General features: G+C 38.2%; 1 protein-coding gene across 2 annotated transcripts in view; it reads left to right on the top strand.

Annotated features, from left to right (window-relative positions):
• Positions 1–26837, top strand: part of PATJ (PATJ crumbs cell polarity complex component) — a 367631-nt gene that overhangs the window by 100390 nt on the left and 240404 nt on the right. For both annotated transcript variants that reach the window (XM_047870413.1, XM_047870411.1), the window contains exons 18-22: positions 4381–4590; positions 10771–10890; positions 12690–13085; positions 19613–19736; positions 25071–25245. In XM_047870413.1, the coding sequence (XP_047726369.1) occupies positions 4381–4590; positions 10771–10890; positions 12690–13085; positions 19613–19736; positions 25071–25245 (1025 nt within the window). The remainder of the gene's footprint in view (positions 1–4380; positions 4591–10770; positions 10891–12689; positions 13086–19612; positions 19737–25070; positions 25246–26837) is intronic.

Below are 26837 nucleotides of genomic sequence, written 5' to 3'. Positions count from 1 at the left end.
TCACAAGCAGTTAAGACATGGTCCGAAGGCAATTGAGTGTCACTGAAGTGTTTCAAATAGAGAAGAAATTATGACCACATTTTAAATTTAATTTTTATTTATTTTTTAAAATATTTATGTTTGAGGGGGAGAGAGAGAGCAAGAGCAAGTGAGGAAGGGAGGGGCAGAGAGAGGAGGACAGAGGATCCAGAGCAGGCTCCACATTGACAGCAGACAGCCCCATGCAGGACTCAAACTCTCACAAACTGCAAGATCACGATCTGAGCCGCAGCCAGACGCTAATCGACTGGGCCACCCAGGCGCCCCTCATCACATTTTTATTGTTAAAGATCATTCTTTTATTTCTGTGGAAAATAAACTGATGGGAGCAAGAGTGGAGACAGTGAGACAAACAGTTGCAGAGGCAAGAAATAATGAGAAGCTGAACCAACTTAGTTGTGGCGGAAATGGAGAGAAAGGGTCAGGTAGAAAAGATAGAAGTTCAAATTGACATGCCTTAGCTAGCAACTCAGTGTAGGGGTTAGGGGAGAGGGATTAAGTGAGTGCTTGGGTAAATGGTAATGCGAGTCAGGGATTATGGGAGGAGAGAAGTCTGTCAACTTGGATTTCCCCCAACATGGAAACATCCTGTGTTTATAACATCAAATGTTATCATCACTTCAAGAAACCTCAAAAATTCTTATGTGCACTTTTCTTCAGGCAGGCACAGTGATTGTATGCACTTATGAGACCGGGTATTTGGATTCTCAGGATTTCATTGCTAAATAGTGAGAAGAATTCAAGTCAGATCTCCTGTCTTGGTCTGGCATTCTGAGGGAAGTTAGCTGTCCTTAACTGATTGTCAGGGTTTGCTAATATTTTTAAGAGCTGTAGGGGACAAGTTTCATAAATGGTTAAGTTGAAGCAAGCATATGGAATACTGTTATAATGTGTATAATAATATAAGGCTTTTGAAGAAAGAAGAACCAAATCCTTCAGAAGAGAGTAGTTGTCATAGTAAAAGATGCTGTTTCTTGTGTTCTGTGATTGGTCTTTAGTGCCCTCTATTGACTGCTTAGTCTAAAACAATGTCTTGATTTTGGAAGACCATGTTCCTTGCAGTGTTATTTACCAAAATAGGAAGAATCAGAGGTTTTAAAATCATGATAAATGGTCATAAGAACTGATGGGAACTTAAAAAAAATTTACATGGGGTCTCAAAGTTGGGTAGAGGTCTTTAGAAACAACCGTTATAACATTTTGTTTGCTACAACATGGGTATGATACTGTGGGCTAGATTTTTCAGAAAACAGGCCTTTCTGATGATGAGTAGCCTAAATCGGGCTGGTTTTTAAGCATTTTTAATGCAGCAAAGCCTCAAGGACAGCAGTCGCCCCAGTAGGCAGTAGCAGCTGCTGTTTTTCCATAGGGCGGCTGCTGCATGTGATGCCCCATGAAAGGAAATGACTGTTACTCATTAAAGCAACTTCATTCGGCTACATAGGAAATCACACAGTTAGAAAAGTCATCACAGAAAATGAAATAGTGATTATGCATAATGGGGCATCTTCAGAAATGGATGGCTTTTCTTTCTTTTTTTTTTAAATGACAAAGACGCTGCCATTGGGTTCTCTCCTCCAGGAAAAGCAGTGGTAGATTGGACTTAGTGTTCAGAATAACTAGAGGTCTAAGCCTGAATAAATTTTAGTAAGGAAGCATACCTGGAACTAGCTTGAGGTCTAAAGAAGACTGCGCTTTGTATAAATGAATGCTCACCACGACTTTTCTGTAATAAGGCAAATGTGTTAATCATTCTATTTCTATTATTTCCTGGTTAATCTTTCTTTCAAATGTTTCTGATTATCATTTCATCTGGTTGCATTTTGAAAACCTGTTCACCCAGTTGAGGTTAAAAATAGTATTTTCTGATTTGGTGTTCTATGACTCTGCAAGGAGATTGCTCACGCCAACCTAGTGAAATCATTTATTTGCTTTTGGTATATTTTACTGTTGCAGTTTTCCCTAAGAAAGTTTAGTAATTATTAAAATGAAGTAATGCTAGCTGCTTTCTGGGCATTTCATGAGAGGAATATGCTATTATGTAGTTTCCCTTCCCCCCTAATAAAAAAGCTTTTCATCATAAACTGACATCCTAAATGAAGGACATAATTGTACAGCTTATTTATTAGTGTGTCAGACTTAAAATGTAATGGTTTCATATTTCAGAATGAAAAGTGTGTTGTGATTCATGGTTGCCGGTGACAAAACAGACAGCTCTTTTATATCTGCACTGATTGCCTGCTGATATACCACTGTACTTTTTTTTTTTTTGTTTGTTCTTTTCTCTTCTCTTCCTATGCAATAGCTCCCTCTACTTGAAAATATTGGTGTAATTATAGTTTAGCACTATGTACTTTATTAGTGAGTACTCATGACTATTTTTACTTTCAGTCCTTTTCCTATATATGAGGTGTTCTACATCAGGGCATGTTAGAAATTTACCAAGAGTATCTTGACCTTGGAGCAGAAAAGCAAGGTTAAGGAGAGTAATGACAGTTATGTTTGAAGGCATTTTTCAAGGAATTAGCTGTGTGGCTTTTGTTGATTTAAACATGATATATTTGGTTAAAATTCCATATAGTACTTGGGGCGCCTGGGTGGCGCAGTCGGTTGAGCGTCCGACTTCAGCCAGGTCACGACCTCGCGGTCCGTGAGTTCGAGCCCCGCGTCGGGCTCTGGGCTGATGGCTCGGAGCCTGGAGCCTGTTTCCGATTCTGTGTCTCCCTCTCTCTCTGCCCCTCCCCCGTTCATGCTCTGTCTCTCTCTGTCCCAAAAATAAATAAACGTTGAAAAAAAATTTTTAAAAAAAAAAATTCCATATAGTACTTGAAAATGAACTCTGATGTCCAAAGCACAGAGGTATGGAAAACTGGATCAGAACACTTCAAAAGAACCATCAGTCATATCAAACTGACAAAGCCTGGAACTTGGCAAATTCTCACTTTGCTAATTCCTGAGCCTTCTGATTCTAACACAAAACATGACAGTTTCTCTTGTATTTGTCGGGAAGGGTTCAACAGTAGTAGAATCTCATGTTACTACATCTTGACTTTATGGAATAGTATGTGCATTATGAAACTGTAGGAACAAAATAGACAAAACAAGTGTCATGATTGGGATTTATTTTTTCTCTGTAGTACCATTATTTTAAACTGGGGCAAGTGGCAGAGCCTGATGGTCTAGAGTAAGAACCTAGGTGCCAGACTGGCTGAGTTTGAATCCTAGCTCTGCTACTTACCACGTGGGTAATCTTGGCAAGTTTCCTGAACTTTCTGAGCCTTAGTTTCCTCATCTGTAAAAACAGAGACAAGTGTTAGTGTAAAGCACTTTGAATAGAGCCTGGCACATAGTAAGTGCTGTATATGAGTGTCCAATAAAATAAAAAAATAATGGACTATAAACTGGTTATTAACCAAATGTATTTATTGAATGTCAACATTATCTTTAGTGCTGCTTAATAAAAAAAAAAAAAAAAAAAACGGGGCCTTCCCAGTAGATGGGAGAGATTTTCACCTTGGTTTTGTTGACAAAGTGACGCTCATTTTCTTATATCAGAATAGTTCTCACCTAGGGGTCCCTATATCATGTTATAGATTATAAATTATAATTATGTTATTTTTTATTTTTTTTAACATTTATCTATTTTTGAGAGACAGGGAACACGCAGAGGAGGGGCAGAGAGAGAGGGAGACACAGAATCTGAAGCAGGCTCCAGGTTCTGAGCTGTCAGCACAGAGCCCGATGCGGGGCTCGAACTCACAAGCTGTGAGACCATAACCTGGGCCGAAGTCAGATGCCTAACTGACTGAGCCACCCGGGCGCCCCGTAATTATGTTATTTTCAAAATACTTTTGTCATGCAGTTGGATATTCCATGGATTCCATGTCTGTTTTGAACTTCGTTGATTTAACAGGAGGATTTTATACTGGTGCAATACATAAAAATGAAGTATCATTTACCATAGTATACTTCTCTTAAAGCCTATTTATTGCCCAAAAGCAGACTTGTCTTTAGTCTATAATATGGATGCTTGAGGATGTCAGAGAATCTTATTCAACTGTCCATAGACTTGTGGTCCAACAAAATAGCAGTTTTCAAAAGTTTAAAGAAGAAATTTGTATGTATTGAACCCTCAGATATGTAACTGAAATTGTTAGGATTATGTTTCCACCTTGATAGAAGCTGACATTTGTGTGGATGTATAGAATGATATTTTAACAGAAGAATTTGGAAGACTATCACCAGAATGCTGGACACTTATAATAAATAGTCAAATGAGAATCATGAATACATGTATTTTCAGAAATGCACTCATTGTTTCTTCTTTACTTGATCCTTTAGGACCCTTTGGATCCCACACGATCAGTGATTGTGATCCGTTCCCTGGTGGCAGATGGTGTTGCAGAAAGAGCAGGAGAACTCTTACCTGGAGACCGCCTGGTTTCAGTCAACGAATACTCTTTGGAGAACACCACACTTGCTGAAGCCGTGGAAGTGTTGAAAGCCGTACCACCAGGCATTGTACGCCTTGGCATCTGTAAGCCCTTGGTGGTGAGTGTTCAATTGTGTTACTATAGGAAGTGATAATAGTGTAATAGTTGAGAACATGGATTTGGAGACAGATGCACCTGCTTTCAAATCCTTGTTCCACTGCTTGCTCTCTGTGTATCCTAGGACAAATTTCTTATGTCCTTGACTTAAAAAATTAGCAACATAACGTCTACCTCGTAAGATTTGGGGGGACTAAAGATTATGTTCATTAAGTGCTTAGCACATTACATAAATAGTAGCTGCTAACGTTACTAGTCCTCCTACCACTTTTACTATTATTTTTAGCTTCGTGCTTTTAGCACAGATCTGTAAGTTCTCATCACATTCCTTATGATATAAATTAAAATCTGTGCATTTTAACTTTCACTTGGGAATGATGTTGAGATGTCATGGTAAGTTGAAATCCAAGTAACTATATCGTTTTAACATACAGGTTTGAGATTTTAATCCACTTTTCTGCCCATCAAAGTGCCTCATAACCCCTAGGATCTAGAAGTCTGTGTGGCCAAGTCATCTTTAAGTGCTCTTTCTGCGTAATCTTCTTTTTGGGTGGCAGGCATATGGAGCCCAACATGGGGCTTGAACTCACGATCCTGAGATCAAGACTTGAGCTGAGATCAAGAGTTGGATGCTTAACCAACTGAGTCACCCACGCACCCCTTTCTGTTTAATCTTTTATTTATGTTTATTTTTATTTTGAGAGAGAGACAGACAGAGACAGTATGTGAGTGGGGGAGGGGTAGAGAGAGAGGGAGACACAGAGTCTGAAGCAACCTCCAGGCTCCGAGCTGTCAGCACAGAGCCCGATGTGGGCTTGAACTCCACAAGCCGCAAGATCATGACCTGAGCTGAAGTTGGATGCTCAACCAACTGAGCCACGCAGGCACCCCACTTACTGTTTAATCTTTTGTATGGGGTCAGATTAGTGTTTATGACTGAGGGCCACATTACACTTAGGGTGCTTTTGAGGTTCCCCAATTAACAAAATACTTCAAGATAATTTTCAAGCAGTATGAAAATATTATTGAGTGCTTACTATATGTCAATATATTAAACACTTTATATGCATTAACTAATTTAATGCTCTTGGCAACTTGAAGAGGTAGTTCTTATTACCCTCATTAGAGATGAGCCTATCAAGACACAGAGAATTGAGCATCTTATCCATAGTGATCTAACTAGTAAGAGACAGAGTATAAACTCAGCAAGGTGGCCTCAGACCCTGCACTGTTAGCCACAGTGCTATATATTTAACTTGTTGCTACCTTGGTTTGCATAGCTTGTCTGAAACAGACAGATGGTCTTCATAGAGTGCCAGGACTGGATTTTAAGAAACCTGGACTCTGTTTCTAGCTTTCTTATGAGTTAGCCTAGTGGGTTTCAACTCAAAGATATGTAATATACTTAATCACCTGGGAGGTGGTTAAAATGCAGCTTTCCAGGTCCTACCCTCAGAGATTTTCATCTAGTCATTGTGATGGCTATTTAGGGATCTGCCTTTTCAGTGAATCACCCATGTAATTTTGACGCCGAATTTCACACTTTGAGAAACATCATACTAGGAATTTGATGATAGGTACACCACTCTTCTTCCCTGAGCCTATTTTTTCATTTCTGAAAAGACTGAACAATCCTAGAGAACTCCTAATATCTTTAAGAAATACATCAATATACTACATGAGTATGTTAACATACTACATGTGTCCATAAGTATAGGTAGATACAGATTTGTTCATATATAGATATAGATTCCTGTATTTATGTACTGGGGAACCTCATGGCCTTCATGAATTTCCCATAAAGATGCCGGTATATTATACTATCCAGCACTCTAAATATTTCAAAATGGAGTATAGCACACAGCTAATCAAGTTCTCGACTTTGTATTGCATATTTGCTGTTTGACTGTTGCCGTAGCCAACACCATGAGATGCCTGGTTTGATTTCTGGACAAATTAAGTTGGTGGGGGGGAGGAGTGTGATATTTTCATGTGGGCTCTCATCTTCTTGGTATTCTCATTGTGGGGGGGAATTTCATATAGATTTTACCCAATGATTATTTGCCTAGTTGTTTGGGCTGCCAGAGGAATTCCCAAACTATTTATGTCCTGGAGGACTTGGACGGTGTGACTTTACTGTGAAGCAGTTTAAGGGAAGTGTCAGGTAGTGTAAAAAAGAGAACTTAGTTACCAGTTGGGTGTGGATTCCTGTGCTGCTCCTGGCAGAGGTAGGGCTGCAGAGATTTCAGGATATCAGAGCCATATTCTGATAGGGTTTTGGAATGTAGTAATTGTGAGGTAGACCTTTGCCTAGGCTTTTCCCGGTGAGTAGAAGTCTTCCAGGATACCTGGGAGCGGGAAGCCACAAAAGGGATGAGGAGAAAGGTCACTTTAGGATGGTAAAAAATTCTTAGTGGAACGACCATTGATTCCTTCTTTAACATCTGGGCACTTTTAGCAAAACTGTTTGCTCACGAGCTATAAATAGTGATGTGTGGATCTTCTCTGAGGTCTCTTTCTCTCTTGTCCACTTGGTGGTCACTTACCTGATCACATAAAGTTTACTGAGCTTTCAACTCAGTCCTCCGCAGAAGTGGGGTAGAGAGTGTGAAGAAGGTGGCCCAAAGTCAGCTTGGGGCAGAAAGACTATGAATATATAAAAGTTAAGAGAATGTGACTTTTTTTTATTAAGTCATATATAGATATACATTATACAAATATAACATATTTATATATTTTCATGTTAACTGTGAATGGGGCTTATCTTTTCATTTTTTTAATGTTATTTATTTAAAAAAAATTTTTTTTAACAAATCAAAACCACACTCAGATATCACCTCACGCCAATCAGAGTGGCCAAAATGAACAAATCAGGAGACTATAGATGCTGGAGAGGATGTGGAGAAACGGGAACCCTCTTGCACTGTTGGTGGGAATGCAAATTGGTTCAGCCACTCTGGAAAACAGTGTGGAGGTTCCTCAAAAAATTAAAAATAGACCTACCCTATGACCCAGCAATAGCACTGCTAGGAATTTACCCAAGGGATATAGGAGTACTGATGCATAGGGGCACTTGTACCCCAATGTTTATAGCAGCACTGTCAACAATAGCCAAATTATGGAAAGAGCCTAAATGTCCATCAACTGTTGAATGGATAAAGAAATTGTGGTTTATATACACAATGGAGTACTACGTGGCAATGAGAAAGAATGAAATATGGCCCTTTGTAGCAACGTGGATGGAACTGGAGAGTGTGATGCTAAGTGAAATAAGCCATACAGAGAAAGACAGATACCATATGTTTTCACTCTTATGTGGATCCTGAGAAACTTAACAGAAACCCATGGGGGAGGGGAAGGGAAAAACAAAAAGGTTAGAGTGGGAGAGAGCCAAAGCATAAGAGACTCTTAAAAACTGAGAACAAACTGAGGGTTGGTGGGCGGTGGGAGGGAGGGGAGGGTGGGTGATGGGTACTGAGGAGGGCACCTTTTGGGATGAGCACTGGGTGTTGTATGGAAACCAATATGACAACAAATTTCATATATTGAAAAAAAATTTTGTTTAATGTTTATTTATTTCTGAGAGAGAGAGAGAGAGAGCAGGGGAGGGGCAGAAACAGAGGGAGACACAGAATCCAAAGCAGGCTCCAGGCTCTGAGGTGTCAACACAGAGCCCAACGTGGGGCTTGAACCCACAAACCGTGAGATCATGACCTGAGCTGAAGTCATATGCTTAACCTACTGAGCCACCCAGGCTCCCCTAACATTTATTTTTGAGAGAGAGACAGAGCGCAAGCAGGGGAGGGGCAGAGAGAGAGGGAGACAGAATCTGAAGCAGGCTCCAGGCTCTGAGCTGTTAGCACAGAGCCTGATGTGGGCTCGAACTCGCAAACCGTGAGATTATGACCCAGAGCTTAACTGACTGAGCCACTCAGGTGCCCCCTGATACATTGCTTAATATTAAGGTACTTTTTTTAATAAGGACCTTACTAGTAAGTGATGTAGTAAGTGATGTTTTTAATGTAAGAAATACTTTTTTTTCCCCTGTAAACATAGTATATCTATTTAATCAGATCTTCTTTTACAGTTTTCTCCTTAAATGTTCTGTGCAGTGTTTTTCAAATTTAATTCTGAGATAATTTACTGAGTTTTCCCCCTTTGTGAATGATGTCTTATTTTCTATTACATTTTTATTAAATTAGCTACTGCTGAAGTGGCGGTAATGATACTGACTTGGTAATTTGATCTTCTGACAACCTTGTGAAACTTCTGTTACTCTGTTGAATTTTCCCTCTTTAAAAAAATTACCACTTCAGGGGCACCTGGGTGGCTCAGTTGGTTGAGCGTCCGACTTTGGCTCAGGTCATGATCTCACTGTTCGTGATTTTGAGCCCCACGTCAGGCTCAGTGCTGTCAGTACAGAGCCCACTTCCCTGTCCACCTCTCTCTGCCCCTCCTCCGCTCATGCTCTCACTCTCAAAAATAAATAACCATTAAACATTTTTTTCTTTTAATTTTTTTTCTCATGGTGAGTGCACTCTTAATCCCCTTCACCTATCCACCTCCCCTACCACCCCCGGCAACTGTCAGTTTGTTTTCTACAGTTAAGAGTCTGTTACTTGGTTTGTCTGTCTGTCTGTCTCTCTCTCTCTTTTTCCCTTTGCTTGTTTGTTTCTTACATTCCATCTCACTCATAAGAGTGAGATCATATGGTGTCTTTTCTCTGACTTATTTTGCTTAGCATTGTACTCTCTAGCTCTGTCCATGTTGTTGCAAATGGCAAGATTTCATTCTTTTTAAATGGCTGAGTAATATTCCATTGTCCATATATACCACATCTTCTTTATCCATTCATCTATCGATGGACCCTTGGGCTGCTTCCATAATTTGGCTATTGTAAATAATGCTGCAATAAACGTAAGAGTGCATATATCTTTGCAAACTAGTGTTTTCATATTCTTTGAATAAATGCCCAGTAGTGAAATTACTAGATCATGTGATATTTCTTTTTAACTTTTTGAGGAACCTCCATACTGTTTTCCACAGTGGCTACCCCAGTCCACATTCCCACCAACAATGCACATGGGTTCTTTTTTCTCCACATCCTTGCCAACACTTGTTGTTCCTTGTGTTTTTGATTTTAGCCCTTCTGACCGGTGTGAGGTGATATTTCTTTGTAGTTTTGATTTGCATATCTCTGATGATGCATGATGTTGAGCATCATTTCATATGTCTGTTGGCCATCTAGAAGTCTTCTTTGTAGAAATGTCTGTTCTGCCCATTTTTTAATTGGATTATTTGATTTTTAAGTATTGAGTTGTATCAATTCTTTATGTATTTTGTATACCAACCCTTTATCAGATATGTCATTTGCAAATATCTTTTCCCATTCTGTAGGTGGCTTTTAGTTTTGTTGATTGTTTCTTTTGCTGTGCAGAAACTTTGTTTTGATGTTCCAATGGTTTATTTTTGCTTTTATTTCCCTTGCCTCAAGAGACCTATAGAAAAATATTGCTATGACTGATGTCACAGGCAGAGAAATTACTGCCTGTACTCTCTTTAAGGATTTTCATGGTTTCAGGTCTCATGCTTAGGACTTTAATCCATTTTGAGCTTAATGAAAGAAAGCAGTCAAGTTTCATTCTTTTGTATGTAGTGTAGGGAATACTTAAAAAGAAAACAAAAATTTGAGAAGCTTTGACCCGAATATGGTTTTCTGTTTAATTATTAAAGTTCGTTCTAATGACATAATTTGCATAAAGTTTATTGTGTCCTTGCATTTAATGGAAAGATGAGAATTAATCTGAAGAGAGTTCAAAACTAAGGTATTTTCTTGGTTATGAAAGTGCTTCTTTAGTTGCCAGAGGTGAGGAGTGGTGGGCAAGATGGGTGAAGGTGGTCAAAAGATACAAACTTCCAGTTATAAATAAGTCTTGTGGATGTAATATACAGCATAGTGACTACAGTTAATAATACCATATTGTATATTTGAAAGTTGCAGATGTAACTAAACTTATTGTGATAATCATTTTGCAAAATATACATATATCAAATTATTATGTTGTACATCTAATGGACACAGTGTTTAATTTTATATGTCAATAAAAAATAGCTTCAGAGTTGACAAAAACATGTCTTCAATTGTGCATAACAAAACAAAAAAAATTGCTTCTATTTTCAGGAAGATGATAAAGAGGGAGAAAGTCATTATATTTTACATTCAAACAGAAATGAAGACAAGACTGAACTTTCAGAAACAATTCATGATATAAATTCATCTTTAATACTCGAAGCACCCCAGGTATTTAGTAAATTGATTTCCTATTTGAATGGTTTATTGTGAGCTAACATTGCTATAAAAAAGAAGACAAAAGCTTGTTCTCACTCTCTAGGCTAAAGAGATTCAAATTAAATGATCCTCCTCTCTTTTTAACTTTTTTAAGATGAAATGGTTTCCCTCTTGTATGACATTGGCTTCATAAATAACATAGGCCAGATATGAGTCATTTTCAAAGCACAAACATATCTGATTTTGTATCGCTAATATACTCTTAAATTTTTGAGGGTAGAACATATGTTTGAAAATAGACCTGCATTTAAAATGCTGTAGAAAACAGAGCTATTCCAAAGGACTTCTCATTCAATACTTTCTAAAGAAAAGTTATTTAGTCAAAACCATCATTATGCTTTAATTTTAGGAAGTATATTTTGAAGCTTTTCCTTTTTTATTCTTAAAATGAATTGTGCTTATTTTGCTCTTTGCAGGTAGAGAATGGTGTATGGTTTTGCTTTACTTGATAGCAACCATCTGGTGATATTTTTTGCATAATTTATTGACAGTGTCTCAAACTGATGTTTATTTCTTTACATATTTTTTAATGTTTATTTTTGAGGTGGGGGAGGGGCAGAGAGAAAGGGAGACAGAGAATGTGAAGCAGGCTCTAGGCTCCAAGCTGCCAGCACAGAGGCCAACGTGGGGCTCGAACCCACAAACTGCAAGATCATGACCTGAGCCGAAGTCGGAGACACTTAACCGGCTGAACCACCCAGGCGCCCCTGATGTTTATTTCTATACTGTACATTGTGGGCTTTTTAGTGTCAACATTTTTTGTTAAAATTTCATAAGTATATGACTTCTTTAAATATACCCTGTAAATACACCTTTAAAAAAATTAACTAGGTTGCTGTATTTGATACGCTATAATAATATAAAGGTGGGAAGTAGTGATTCATTCCATGAATTTACATTTGGTAATATTTAATGAATAGGTCTCCAAATAGAAAATGTCACTGATCTCTCAGGAGGAATTGGGCCTCATTGTGGTCAGCACTCTGTGGATCCTCCAGGGTTAGGTTAGAGGCTCAGCAAACCCGTACATTTCTCAGGCATTACCTGGGAATTCAACAAAGTTTCTGCACATATGTGACTATTTAGTTTCAGTTGCATGTACTTGATCTTCTAATTAGTAAAATATAAATTAATTAGAAAGCATTCTATATTCATTCCTTTTTGCCATGTAATTTCACTACAGATGAAAAAATTACATGTCTGTTACATAGGCATATTATAAAATAGTCATACTCAAAGTAGTTGAGACCTACTTCCCATATCTTTAGTTTATGGAGAGTGCTTTTTGATAATTTCAATAGCCATAATTTATTTTGATTTAGCTAAGCTTGAAAATCCTGACTTTTTAAGTTTTTGCTTTCTTAGGGAATAGAATGATGTGTATCTATATTTATGTACTACTTTTCTCTGAGATGCATGAGTTAAATATTCATGTAGCAGTTAACAAAATTCTTATTTCTGATTGAGAAGTTTCAGGTGGTTAATGTGTAACGAACCTTTTAGAATAGTCATTCACCTTGCCAGTGGCAGATTTCTGCCTCTCAACTGTTTGTCCCTTTCCTGCTTTGAGGGTTGTGTGGGAGTGAGCATTTATTTCTCCTCCTTTGTGATGGAGAGCCGTTCAAGTTAGCTGTGGCTGGGCATGGAATGTAGTCACTGTGGTTCTGTCACGGGTTAACCTTCCAGTTAATATATAGAGTGCCGCTTTAAAGGAGAGGGAATTCAAATTATTTTGCAACTTTTATTTACAGGGATTTAGAGATGAACCCTATTATCAAGAGGAACTTGTAGATGAGCCGTTCCTAGATTTGGGGAAGACTTTCCAGTCCCAACAAAAAGAGATAGACAACAGCAAGGAGGCCTGGGAGATGCGTGAATTTCTGACTCCCAGGTTGCAAGAGATGGGGGAAGAAAGAGAGATGCTTGTGGATGAAGAATATGAGCTGTATCAAGATCGCTTTCAGTCCATGGACTTGTATGCCTCTTCGCACCTTCAAGAGGCTGCTCCTGTTCCCTCCGTGAAGGAACTTCATTTTGGCACACAGTGGTTACATGACAGTGAACCACCTGAGCTTCAAGAAGCAAGGTCCATGATGAGTATCTATTCCCAGGAAACACAGCAGTATGGCTACAGCGCTGAAAACATGGTAAGGGTTGAGAACAGATCTTCCACATCCCCCCATTCTGTTTCCCTCCCTCCCTATCCCTGTTGCTAAGTCCTGTGCATTTCAAAAAAAAATGTAATGGAAAAGGTAATTTTTGTAATTAATCATTTTTCCAAGATACACCGTACTGTGTATTACTGTAAGTATAAACTCATCTTTTCTGTATTATATAACTTCTAGTGAGAGTCAATAGGCTGCAGTTGCCTTTTATAGTGGTTTATAGTGGTTTTTGCCTTGATTTTTTTAGTGATTTATTTCTGCAGATTATCCATTTCAAAAAAGAGCTGTTTGGCCATTTGTGATTTTTTATCTCCCAGAGAAACACAGCGTTGTATTTCTCACATAGTATTTATCAGGGAAAATCAAGGCAAAATTAATTAAAGATCTCTTGTTTATGTCTTGCTTACCCACACTGTTCTGTGTTATGTGTCATACTAAATAGAAGGTCACTGAACTCTAAAAAATTATCTTTACATTTGTGATACTACCTGTTTTCAACTTGACAGGAAAGCATTATATTTCAATAGGTTTGACTTTGCTATTAGATAACCAATAAACTTTATTTTTATAAAATTAGAGTTAACTGGTCACCAATTGGAATCTTTCATTAGGGTCATTTTTTAATGTTTTGGTTTGTTTGTTCATTTCATGCTGAAGATTAATTTCCAGGTGAATGAAAAGAAACTTATTATATAGGGATATTTAAAAGGCCACTTAACAATATATTTAGGTATAGTGCACTATTCCCCTCATGGAGGTCAGCCACTTTCTTGCAGTGCTGTGGGGAGTGGGCCTTTCTTTGCTCTATTACAGGGCTCATGAGGCTGGTTTTTGTGCTCCCTCCTCCTTCAAACCTATCTTCCTTTCTCCCCTTTTGCAAATGCTATGGGTCCTTCTGCTATTCAAGGTGCTCTACAAGCTGTATTTATGGACCCTAGAGGGTTACCCATGATAAAGGACTCTGGGAAGCCTACCAGAGAACAGATATTTTAAGATTATGTGAATAATACCTGGATATAGGAAGAAGTAACAGAGAATCACCTGGTGTGTTGCCATTGACATTGGTGCTTTCTTTCCTTGCTGGTCCCGTTCCTATACCGCTAAGTACTTGAACTCAAACAGAATATCCAGTTATGTGGAACAAATTCTAATCACAGATTAGTGAATGTTCTCAAATAGTCACTTGTGGCTTTATTCTATAAGGAAAATTTTCTATTTATCCAAATACAAGGCAACCTGAAAAAGAGGCCCATTTTAATGTATAAATTTTTAGGGTTCTAGATGAAATAGTCAAAGCTACATTCACCATATTTACATCATAAATTTAAACATTCACATTTTAAACACTGTCAAATGTTAAATTTTTTTGCATTCTTACATTTAATGGCAATTTTATTTGCCTTCTTTCAACACATATTGAATGTCCATATTTCCATTACCACTAGAATCACTTTTCGGTCATTTAACACAGCTTTCTGGATATACCATCTTAATTTTCATCTAAGTTGTTTGAGATACAGTAGTTTTTTTTTAAAGTTTATTTTATTATTTTGTGAGAGGGAGTGCAAATGGGGGAGGGGCAGAGAGAGAGAATCCCAAGCAGCCTCCATACTGCCAGCGCAGAGCCTGATGTGGGGCTCCATCTCACTATCTGTCAGATCACGACCTGTGTTGGCTGAAGCCAAGAGGATGCTTAGCAGACTGAGCCACCCAGGCACCCCAAGATACAGTAATTTTTGAATCCATACTATCAGTCAAAATTTTATCCTGATCTCAACTACTCATTTGCAAGGCAGTAGGCTTTAAAAGAATTCCATTCGTAAGCACATAGCAATGATCTTCACAATACAACCACTTACTCTGTTGTTTGTTAAATTACTATTTGAAACGCTGGTTTATAACAACATTCAATGCTCACATTTTGAAAGGCATACATTCTAATTACTGAATCTCTGTTAAATTTCCTAGCTTCCTTCTTTTTATTTTCCATTTCTGATTCTGTGAGGTGACCTCTGTAAACCCTCTAAAGTGGCATTGATTAAAATTGTTTCAGACCTAATGTGTCTAGTCTGCACAAAATTTTATTTTCTTTAAATAATTATATGTTCTTGTTTTGGGCATTAACTCTTTTCCTCCCTTTCTGGACTCTACAATGATGACAGTGTAGGGGAGGGACAATTTTTTTTCCTCTAACCTCATTGGTTTTGTGGCTGGGCTGTGGAAATTAAGCTGATGAAAGATTGGCAAAAGGAAAACAATTTATTAACAAGTGTGGCATGCACACAAGCAGAAGAAACTCAGTGATGAATAACTCAAAGGGGTGCTTAGAACTCGGGCTTATGTGGCATTTTAACAAAGAACAATACATTTCTAGAGAAGTAACAAGACAAAAGAAAAGGAGTTTAGGTTTTAGGGTCAGAGCTGTAGGAAGGTAAATATAAGGGGGAAATTGATGGAAGATAAGGGCTGTTTTGTTATGTATGTTTCTCTTGGTGCCATCTCTTAGCAGAACAAAATCTAGTGTCCTCTCTAGTGATCAAGAATCAGGGTTTTGGGATGAGCACTGGGTGTTGTATGGAAACTAATTTGTCAATAAATTTCATAAAAAAAAAAAAAGAATCAGGGGAAGATAGCTTTTCTGTGTGTGCTGTTTCTCATTTGTCTTCCTCTCAAAATAATCCTTATGCCAAAGTGGCATGTTTTTGATAGAATATTCTGATTCTTTATAACAGTTACACACATAAGATCAGGATGGGCTTGAATCTTTATTTACCCTCCTCTCAGAAGTATACTCCTGTGATAAAAATTTATCATCTAATATTACAATCCCTGGGTAGATTGTTAAAACATTTGAATATTTTATAAATATATAATTCTCAATACTCTTATTTAGAGAGTGCCCTCCAGAAGGGTAGAGGAACATTATCATTTCTGTCTTTATTGTAACATCCATTTTGGGGTACAGACGTAACTATATTTGTAGTACCTGCTACTTAACTTTACCTTTCTCTATCACTCATTTCTCCATTTTAATTGAAGGGTAAAACCATCAAGATTTACAGATCTGGTTTTTTATTTTTAGTTGTAGTAAAATATACATCCTAGTAGTCCCTGTGGTTTCCCTTTCACAGTACCATTACCTGCGGTCACCTGAGGTCTGGAAACAGATGATCCTCCTTCCAACAGTGTCAGAAGGTCACTAGTAGCCTAACATGTGCCTACACCATTCACCTCGCTATTTATCACTTAGGCATTTTATCATCTCACATCATCATCATAAAAAGAAGGGTGACTACAGTACAGTAAGATATTTTGAGAGAGAAAGAGACCACATTTACATAACTCTTATTGGAATATATTCTATTTCTTTATTAGTTATTGTTAATCTCTTACTGTGCCTGATTTATAAATTAAACTTTTATCATAGGTATGCATGTATATGAAAAAACAGTATATACAGGGTATAGTACTATCTTTTGTTTCAGGCATCCACTGGGGGTCTTGGAATGTGTCCACCACAGATAAGGAGGGGATACTGAACATAAAATATACCATTTTAATCATTCTAGGTTTACAGTTCCAGTAGCATTAAATACACTTTAATTATTGTACAATCATTATCACCATCCATCTCCAGAACTTTTTCATCTTCCCAGATTGAAAGTCTGTACCCATTAAACAGTAACTGTCCATTCTTCCCTTCTCTCATCCCCTGGCAACAAACTATAGTTCTACTTTCTTTCTCTAAGAATTTGACTCAGTATCTCATATAAGTGGAATCATACAATATTTGTCCTCTTGTGCGGGGCTTATGTCATTTAGCATAATGCCTTCCAGTTTCATCCACATCATATGTGTTGGAATTTTCTCCCTTTGTAAGGCTGAATAACATTCCATTGTATGTATATACCACAATTTGTTTACTCCTTCATCACTTGATGAACATCTGGGTTTCTACCTAAGGCTATTGCGAATAATACTGCTGCAAACACTGGTATACAGTATCTGTTCAAATAACTGTTTTAAATTTTTTTGAGTATTTCCCCAGATGCAACATTGCATATGGCAATTCATATGGTAATTCTGTGTTTAATTTTTTGGGGTGCCACCATCCTGTTTTCCACAGTAGCTGTATCATTTTACGTTCCCACCAGCAGTGCAGAAATTTTCCGGTTTTTCCACATGCCTGCCAATACCTGCTTTCTGTTTGTTTGTTTTTTTAACATTTTATTTATTTTTGAGACAGGGAGAGACAGAGCATGAACAGGGGAGGGTCAGAGAGAGGGAGACACAGAATCTGAACAGACTCCAGGCTCTGAGCTGTCAGCAAAGAGCCCGACGCGGGGCTCGAACTCACGGACCACGAGATCATGACCTGAGCCAAAGTCGGCCACTTAACCGACTGAGCCACCCAGGCGCCCCTGTTTTTGTTTTTTTAAATAGGTCCCAAGTAGTATCTTATTGTGTGTGTGTTTTTTTTAATTTTTTTAATGTTTATTTATATTTGAGTGAGAGAGATAGTGCACAAGCAGGGGAGGAGCAGGGAGAGAGACGGAGACAGAATATGAAGCAGGCTCCAGGCTCTGAGCTGTCAGCACAGAGCCCAATGCAGGGTTCGAACTCACGAACTGTGAGATTATGACCTGACCCAAAGTCGGATGCTTAGCTGACTGTGCCACTCAGGCATCCCTTATTGTGGTTTTGATTTGCATTTTTCTAATTATTAAGAAAAGTTGAGCAACTTTTCATGTGTTCATTGGCTACCCGCTGAAGAAATGTCCACATTTTTTGCCCCTTTTTAGAAGATCTGATTCTTGGGGCACCTGGGTGGCTCTTTCGGTTAAGTGTCCAGCTTCGGGTCATGATCTTGTGATCCGTGGGATCAAGCCCTGTGTCAGGCTCTGTGCTGACAGCTTAGAGCCTGGTGCCTGTTTCGGATTCTGTTTCTCCCTCTCTCTCCCCCTCCCCTGCTCACACTCTGTCTCTCTCTCAAAAATAAATAAAAAACATTAAAAAATAAATGAATAAAAATATCTGACTCTTGCCTGAGAATTAATTACCTAAGACTAATTGTATGTTTTTTTATTTTCTTCTCTATTTAGAAAAACTTTTTTTTCCGGGGCACCTGCGTGGCTCGGTCAGTCAAGCGTCTGACTTCAGCTCAGGTCATGATCTCACAGTCCGTGAGTTTGAGCCCCGTGTCGCACTCTGTGCTGACAGCTCAGAGCCTGGAGGCTCCTTCGGATTCTGTGTCTCCCTCTCTCTCTCTACCCCTCCCCCACTCATGCTCTGTCTCAAAAATAAACATTCAAAAAAATTTTTTTTCATAAAACTTTTTTTTCCTAAAGATCTTACCCTTTTATATTGAAATTCAGATTCAGATATCAATTCTCTTATTCCTCATATAGTTGCCATAAACTTTTTTTAATAAGTCCCAAATTGCTATAAAATATAAATATTCAGTGCTTACTATTTCCTCCTTATTCCCTTCTCTAAGAAATTCTTATTTTATTCTAGGCAACTATATAGTTGTATCTCCTTTCTCACCCCAATTTAATATTTGAGTTGAATATCTCCATTAAATATCTGATACAGTTCTATACTTAGCTATATTCATAATCTGTATGGAAAAAGCTAGCAGTATTTGGTTCACCAGTTTATGAGAGATCCTTCTCATACCATTGAGGTCTGACCAATATAACATAATGAAAAAAAATGGGGACCCTGTAAAAGATGTCATTCATGTTTTAGTTTTGAACAAGCTAAATTTCCAACAGAGAATGACATAGGTGTTACTTGTCTTAAATGAATTGCAGTATATCCCTATGGTGGCCCTAACATTGTCATTTAATTTTATGCTTATAAAAGTTTTTAAAATATGATAATAAAATATTTCAGCGAAAATCATATGTTCTGGAAGGTTGTAACTTTGGGAAACCAGAGAAGACATGTATCAAAGGAAGACAACTGGAAAATGCAAAAATGTGCTTATCTGTAGGTTTTAGGTTTGGGTAGCTGGTGTTTGCCGGGCAGATAAAGGTGTTAGGGAGGGTAAAGCAAGAGCTCAGAGCTGTGAAAATCCACCAGTTGATTTGGGATTGTCAGTGAAGCTATTGAGGTTGTGCTCCAACATACTCTATGAGTTAGTGTGTGTCAGCCATTGACCTTGCTTGACTGGATAGATCTTTATTCTTATACCTTTGTGATTGTTTACTTAAATCCACTCATTAATGTTTATAAAACAATTTTTTTTGTGAAAAAAAATCCAGTGTAAAAAAAAAAAAAAGAAAAAAAAAACTATTAGCCTAATAGTACTAAAAAACTATTAGTACTCTTGTGGAGATTAAGTTACCAGCATTCGTTACTGCTTACCATTGCATAAACCACTACTTGAGGAGGCCTGTTTGCAGGACCAGTTTTCCGCAATCATTATCTGGTTTGAACAACATTATGATGTACCTCATTTTATCACGAAGTACTAATGCATTTCTGTCTTTCTTCCTCTCAAGATGAAAGAAAATTTTGGCATTGATTCCCTACCCTCCATGCCCTCATCTGAAGGAAGCAGTCAACAAGGCAGATTTGATGATCTGGAAAATCTTAATTCATTAACACAAAGCAGTCTGGATTTAGGTTTGTGGTTTTTGTTTCTCATAAACACAAATTACATTATTTTGCAATCTTTCAGCTTTGTTTTTATAGACGATAAGTCTTACTGTCCTATTTTCATTCATAATGATGCAAATTTAAATGTTTATTAATCTGCTTCAGAAAAGCTGGAAGAATAAACCTGGCTCATATTTCAACATAGAACTTAAGATTCTCTTTTCTGAAAGGGCTATATTTTCAATGCCTGATTTTGCTTTTTATAAGCAGTGTGGATTAAAACTAAAACTAGTACCTTACGTGCTAAGTTTGAAATAAGTCTCTACTAATATATATTAAAACCTCTGATGCTATTAAGTGATACTGTTAGCTCATTGAATGAGGTTGTTAAATATTAATAAAGAGAGTCATATTTTAAACATTTATGAAACATTTTTATAGCCATATATTATGGTCAATTTTGGTGCATTAATAACTTAGTTTCCATTAAAGAATCCTAAAAGTATAGTGCCTCTCCTTGCCTACCCCCAATATTGACTCTTACATAATTTTGAAAACTCAACTGTGAAAAATAATTTTTCTTCATCCAACACTGAAATATCAAAGGCTGTTTTATTATTGAGATCCCTAGGTAAGACTGTTAAGTTCTTTCACAGCACTGGGATTTATAGAGCCATTGTTCAGGATTTATGCTGTCCTTCATGTGTTATGACTCTGCTTATAGGAAAAGTCTTTCTCTGGACAATTCTCATGTTGTATGGTAATACATTGGAGGGGATGGAGTGCATTATAGAAAGCCATGTAATGGTTTTTATGAATTCAGCATTCTGTTGAGTAAAATCCAGAGAATGGAGTCATTAGCAGTAAAGATTCAAGTCCTCTCTGAGATGATAAATAGTTGTCAGTTCCGAGTCAAAACAGAGCATGGGTAGTTAATTTTGAATATCTAGGATTTGATGAGTTTATCCAGTTTTTCATGATGTATAACCGATTGTGACTAGGATAAAAATGGGACTTTTCCCCCCAAAAGTGTTCCATTAAACTGTTTTAAAAATTTTTATCACATTTCCATAGTCCTTTAAGTACTTAGAGAAGATTTACTGCACAAATGAATGAATAATTGAATTAATAGGCCATATCTGTTTGATCGTCACTGATACTTTATAGCAATGTCATTACTATTTTGGACCAGATGATTCTTTATGGTGGAGAGCTGACCTGTGCTTGGTAGAATGTTAATAGCTTCTCTGCCTTCTAACTCTGATGCCAGTGGTACTCACATTCCCAGGCCTGATCAAGATCACATGTCTTCAGACACTGCCAAATGTCCCCTGGGGGGGGGCAGAGTTGAGAATCACTCACTGCTCTACACTGTCAGGATTGAAAGGATAAACTGGCTATATGGGGTGGGTGTTTGTGGGGAAGAGCAGCAGAGTTGGGAAGAAGATGGAGAAGGTAGTTCCTCTTGAGCTCTCCTCTGTGTATTATCTAAATGGCTCCAAAATTACTTCTGACCTCTACTGGCTCTCGAAGTTTTCCAGGGCTGCTGTAGCAAGTTGTCGCAAACTTGGTGGCTTAAAACAACAGATATTAATTCTCTCACGGTTCTCAAGGCCCAAAGCCCTAAAATCAAGGTGCGCTGTGCTCCCTCTGAAGGCCCTAGGGAATAATCTGTTTCCTCTTCCGGCTTCTGGTGGCTCCAGCCTTCTTTGACTTGTGGCTGCATCACTGTTATGTGTGCCTCTGTCTTCACACGGCTCTCTTCTCTTGACCTGTGTCTTCTATTCTTTGTCTCCTATAGGGACATCTGTCATTGGATTTAGGGCCCACTTGGGTAATCCAGGATGGTCTCATCTCATGATACTTAAATGTATCTGCAAAGACCTTTTTTCCGAATAAGGTCACATTGACAAGTTCTATGACTTGGATGTATCTTTTAGAGAGGTCCCCCCATTATGCCCTCTACTCTGCCTCAGTCTGATACTTTACAAGGATCTGGGAATTTATTTTTTTAGAGATTATAGCTTTGGGAATGAAGTTAAACTTGTATATCTTAGATCTGTCCTCACTGGAAATGCATTCATAACCACATGCTTTTAGGAAAAAATTTTGAAAGCCTCTAGAATGCCATGTGGCAGGCATGACTATTTGGATTAATGCTAACTGTGGGTAGGCTGAGAAATTATTAATACAGAGTCGATACAGATTTCAGCAGCATACATATTGAATTTATTCTAGTCAGAGTTTGATTTTGCTCTTGAGATCCTTTCCAGCAAAGGGCTGATACTTAGTCCCACGTCCCTCTGTACAAAGCAGGTACCCTGCTGTGTCACCAGGCAGTCCCGCCAGCTTCTCCTAAGTAAACTCCCCTGGGCTAAGTATTCTCTAAGCCCTCTTTCAAATCTGTAACTCTTTGACCTCTTTATTAGTATCAGACAGTTTTAGGTTTATCTCTGAACAATTAAATTTCTTTTTCTGAGCAATAAATTTAAAAATTACTTTTGAGAGGGGCGCCTGGGTGGCACAGTCAGTTAAGCGTCCGACTTTGGCTCAGGTCATGATCTCACAGTCTGTGAGTTTGAGCCCCACATTGGGCTCTGTGCTGACAGCACAGAGCCTGAAGTCTGCTTCAGATTCTGTCTCCTTTCTGCCCCTCCACTGCTATGCTTTGTCTCTCTCTCTCTCTCAAAAATAAACATCAAAAAAAAAAAATTATTTTTGAGAACCTTATATGTGAAGAGCTATTCTTGATCCCATATTTAGTCCAACAGTAGCTTCTAAGCGCCTTTACTCTTCATGGGCTGTGAAAATAAACCTATAATGAGCATAATTAGTAAGGTAAAGCTTACAAGATAAATTCCAAATCAATAACACATTTAGTATTACAACATTTCAAAAGGTTTCTGACAGAAGGTAGTTCTGATTCCTAGTCTTTGACTGCCCTTGTCTGGATGGTGCCCCCAGGGAACCCTGGATGATTCTCTGTCATTGCACTCAAGGGTCAGACACACATACTCATTTGCATGCCTACCTCTTCCTATAAATTAAGCTTCTGGAGGGCAAGGCTTGTATCTGATTTTTGTTACCATAGTAGGTGCTCAAGAAATATTTGTTGAATGAGAGAGTGAAATGCTGCTCATGTGTGGCTATTCAACAGCATTGCAACCCCCAGCCCTCCCTCCCTCTGGCAGCGGCCAAGTTATACAATAACCCACCCTCCTCTCTACTTGGATTCTCGTTGCCTTTATTTTGTTGACCATTCTGTTCTTGCTCCTTACCAAGTATAAACCTTTTGAAAGTCTCCCCCATTCCTCTCCTATAAACATTAACCTCCATTTGTCCAGGAAAATTTTTTTAGCTTCTTTGTTTTTCTAACCTTTGTGCTCCTATTATGGCCCTTCCCTAACAACTGCATAGGTCCTCGAGGACTTGATTTGTTTTATGGGCTCTGGGAACTGCAGTGCACTTGGCGAACAGCTCTGTAAAGTGTGAGTGTGTCACGCACTGTGACAGATGAGAAATGCGTGCCTGAGCACCAGCACCCAGAGTCCATGGAGGAGGAGTGGGGCAAAGGGCACAGCAGCCTTTCTGTGAAACAGGTAATGAAAAGTTTTAAACAAACTGCAGCAACCTGTGAAACCCAATGCCATAATTTAACAGTCTGCTTTTACCAGTGTGGGTGGATGAGAACCAGCTCTGCAAATAAAGCCAGTTCCCTCTTAACACTGGTTTCTGGCCATTCCGGCCAGAATCTAGTCCCACCCCTGGTCCCTCCTCAGTGGGGAAGAAGCAGACATAGGCCAAGCTAGAACTCTCTGGCATCGAGATGGATTAGAGTGCTTTGCAGGAATGGAGGCCCCAGAGAATAGGAGTGAAGGGTGCATAGGGATGGGGGACAGACCCTGAGACTTCTTTAACACAACCTGAGCATTAAAATTAAATTCACTCTCTCTTCAGATTCTGTTGCATTACCAACTGATTAGACTCCAGTTCCAAAGTTTCTAGACAAGATAAAAAGCAGTAGTAGTGAGTTTACTAGAAAATTTGTTCATTATGAAGAAATGGAAAGAGTTGAGGTAATGCTTATAGGAAAAGTTTTAGGATAATACCTATATCTTTTAGAAATAATTTGTGATTTTCTGATTAGGCAGAGCTCCAAAAAATACTATAAATGTGTGGATTTAAGGAAGACATTTGATCACAATTCATCATGTTTGTAATATGCTCAAGAAAAATTGGCTGAGAATCGGGTGTATCCTAAGAGTGATTAATAGACCTATGCCAGTAAGGGTCCTATGAGTCGTAGGACTCTATGCACAACTCTGCCCCAGTTATTCTTTTTTTCAGGAAATGTGGAAATAACACAGATGGCATGTCAGGTAAACTTGCACATTCCATTTGGCAAAATTCCTTAACTTGAATTTCTCCATCTATAAAATAACAGTTGTTAGTATCTTTTCTAACTCATAGTTTGACACGAGAATTAAATAGGTAACAACTGTAAAAGAATTATGAAATTTGTAAACAAAGCCCCTTTAAAAATCTGTTTTCTTAACCTGATGAGCACCGGGTGATGTATGGAGTTGTTGAATACTATATTGTATACCTGAACCAATATAACAATGTGTGTTAACTACACTGGAATTAAAATTAAAACATTTTTTGATGTAAGATTTTTTATTTGGTTATTTGTCATTCTGTGAAATTATTTTGTGTGCGTGATGAGGACTTCTAAGATCTATTCTCTTAAGTAACTTTCAAATATGCAATATAATATTTCTTTAATGGTTGTTTACTTTTGAGAGAGAGAGAGAGAGAGAGAGTGTGTGTGTGTGTGTGTGTGTGTGTGTGTGTGTGGCGAGGGGCAGAGGGAGAAGGAGACACAGAATCCGAAGCATGCTCAAGACTCTGAGCTGTTCAAGTCCAGCATGGGACTTGAACTCACAAAATGCGAGATCATGACCTGAGCTGAAGTCAGAGCCTCAACCGACTGAGCCATCCAGGCACCCCTTATTTATTTATTTATTTTTTAATAAGTGAAATGCAGGAGTGCCTGCAGTTGGGACAGCTGAGGTTGATAAGGGAAAATGCGTAGTGAGATTAGAATACCATCATTAAGAGGATTCTTTTGATAAAATATTTATATTGCTAAAATGTCCTCTTTTCAGTAAGGCCATGTGTGAAATGCAACTCTCTTCCACTGAGGAGTCCCTGTCCTCCTTCCTTCCTTCATTTTTCACCATCTGACATATTAAACATTTTACTTAATAAGATTTCTACCTAGAAAAGGCCTATTTGTTGAATGAATGAAGGCTAAATGAAAGTATCTTGTGTTCACTATCATCTGGGTTTGCTGTGTAGGTATGATGATTCCAGATGATGCCCAAGGTCCTGGCTTGCTTGTTGAACTTCCTGCTGTGGCTCAAAGAAGGGAGCAAGAAGATTTGCCTTTATATCAACTCCCCAGGACTCGAGTTGTTTCCAAGACCTCGGCATACACAGGAACACTGTCTTCTAGATATACCACTGATGCATGGTATGATACCATTTATCTTTGTTTTCACATTATAAAGTAGTCTGGTTTTTTTGCTCTTATAAAAAAAAATGCCCTATATTAGACAATTACTAAAAGATTAGGAGTTTCACAACATAAGACATACAGACAAATTAAGGAGGGAGTGGATTTAAGAGAGAATTTGTTGGAATTGGTGACTAATAACGTGTGTCAGGGTGAGAGGACATAGTTGAGGGTGACTTGTGTCTCTGGATTAGGACAATAAATGCATTGCAGTGCCATTAATTCTTTAACAAGACTGTAGGAGCAAAGGAAGCAAACTCAGTGTCCAATGATAGATGAATGGATAGAGAAAATGTGGTGTATAAGAAAGAATTAAGTGCTGCCGTTTTGAACAATATGGATGGACTTAGAGGGTATCATGCTAAATGAGGGAGGTCGAACAGTGAAAGACAAGTGCCATACGATTTCGCTTATATGTGGAATCTAAAAAGACAAAACAAACGAACAAACAGAAACTGTCTCCTAAACACCGAGAACAAACTGGAGCGGAGGGGAGTGGAGGTGGATGGATGAAATAGGTGAAGGGGATTAAGAGTCACAGACTTCCAGTTATAAACTAAATAAGTCACAGAGACAAGTATAGCATAAGGAATGTAGTTAATATAATTTTTATGATGACAGGTGGTAGCTACACTTATGGTGAGCGTTTCGCAATGTATAGAACCATTGAATCACTGTGTTACACACCTGAAACCGATATAACATTGTATGTTATATTTTAATTAAAGAAAAAAGTTTATAGGAGCATGAACAGGTTGTAAGGGAAAACGAATTCAGTGTGGGACAAGATGAAGGTTCCAGTATCCATAGGACAACAAAGCGAAGTGGAATCAATTAGGTGTGTGACTCTGGGGATTCATGTTGGTATCTATCCTGATGTTAATAATTGGGAGCAAGATCAAGTGTAGGTGAAATTGCTAGATTTGAATAGTCATCCAGGGTAAGCTCAAATACTAAGAAGAGCATGGGACCAAAATTAGAGTCTTGCAGAGCAGCAATATCACAAGTAAGAATGGAGGCAGAAAATAGTGAAATGGAGTGAACAAAATGTCACTCAGAGGAAATTAAACCTAGAGGTTGTCGTAGAAACCGGACAAGAGAACGTTTTACCAAAGGTTTTCACATACCTTCATCATGGCCTACAGAGAGGTCAGGGCAGATAAAACAGAAAAGTTTACTTGGGGTTTGGCCACACGGATGCACTAGGTAAGCATAGAACAATTTAAGTAAAGTAGAAATCAGAGAGCAGTAGGTTGAGAATTGAACAGGTCCGAAATTGGGCATAGTAAGTCCAGTGAGACTAGTGTTTTCAGAATCCAGGTCATGAAAAGAGAAAGAATGCGTATCATCTAGATAGCTAGAGGGTATTTTTGGATTGAGGTAAAGAAGAAGGGGTTATGCATACATAATTACATATATATTGATATATGTATTGTGTGTGTGTCTTTCTGGGACAGATCCAGCAAAGAAATATGTAGATGCTGGAAAGGAAGTTATTAAACACAGTCCCTGGAGAGAGGAGAAGGAGAGAAAGACATCGCGCACCTAGA

Source organism: Prionailurus viverrinus, chromosome C1, assembly GCF_022837055.1.
Source record: "Prionailurus viverrinus isolate Anna chromosome C1, UM_Priviv_1.0, whole genome shotgun sequence".
Taxonomy (NCBI): Eukaryota; Metazoa; Chordata; class Mammalia; order Carnivora; family Felidae; genus Prionailurus; species Prionailurus viverrinus.
Note: the sequence above shows the minus strand (reverse complement) of the source record. Positions and strands in the feature narration are given on the sequence as shown.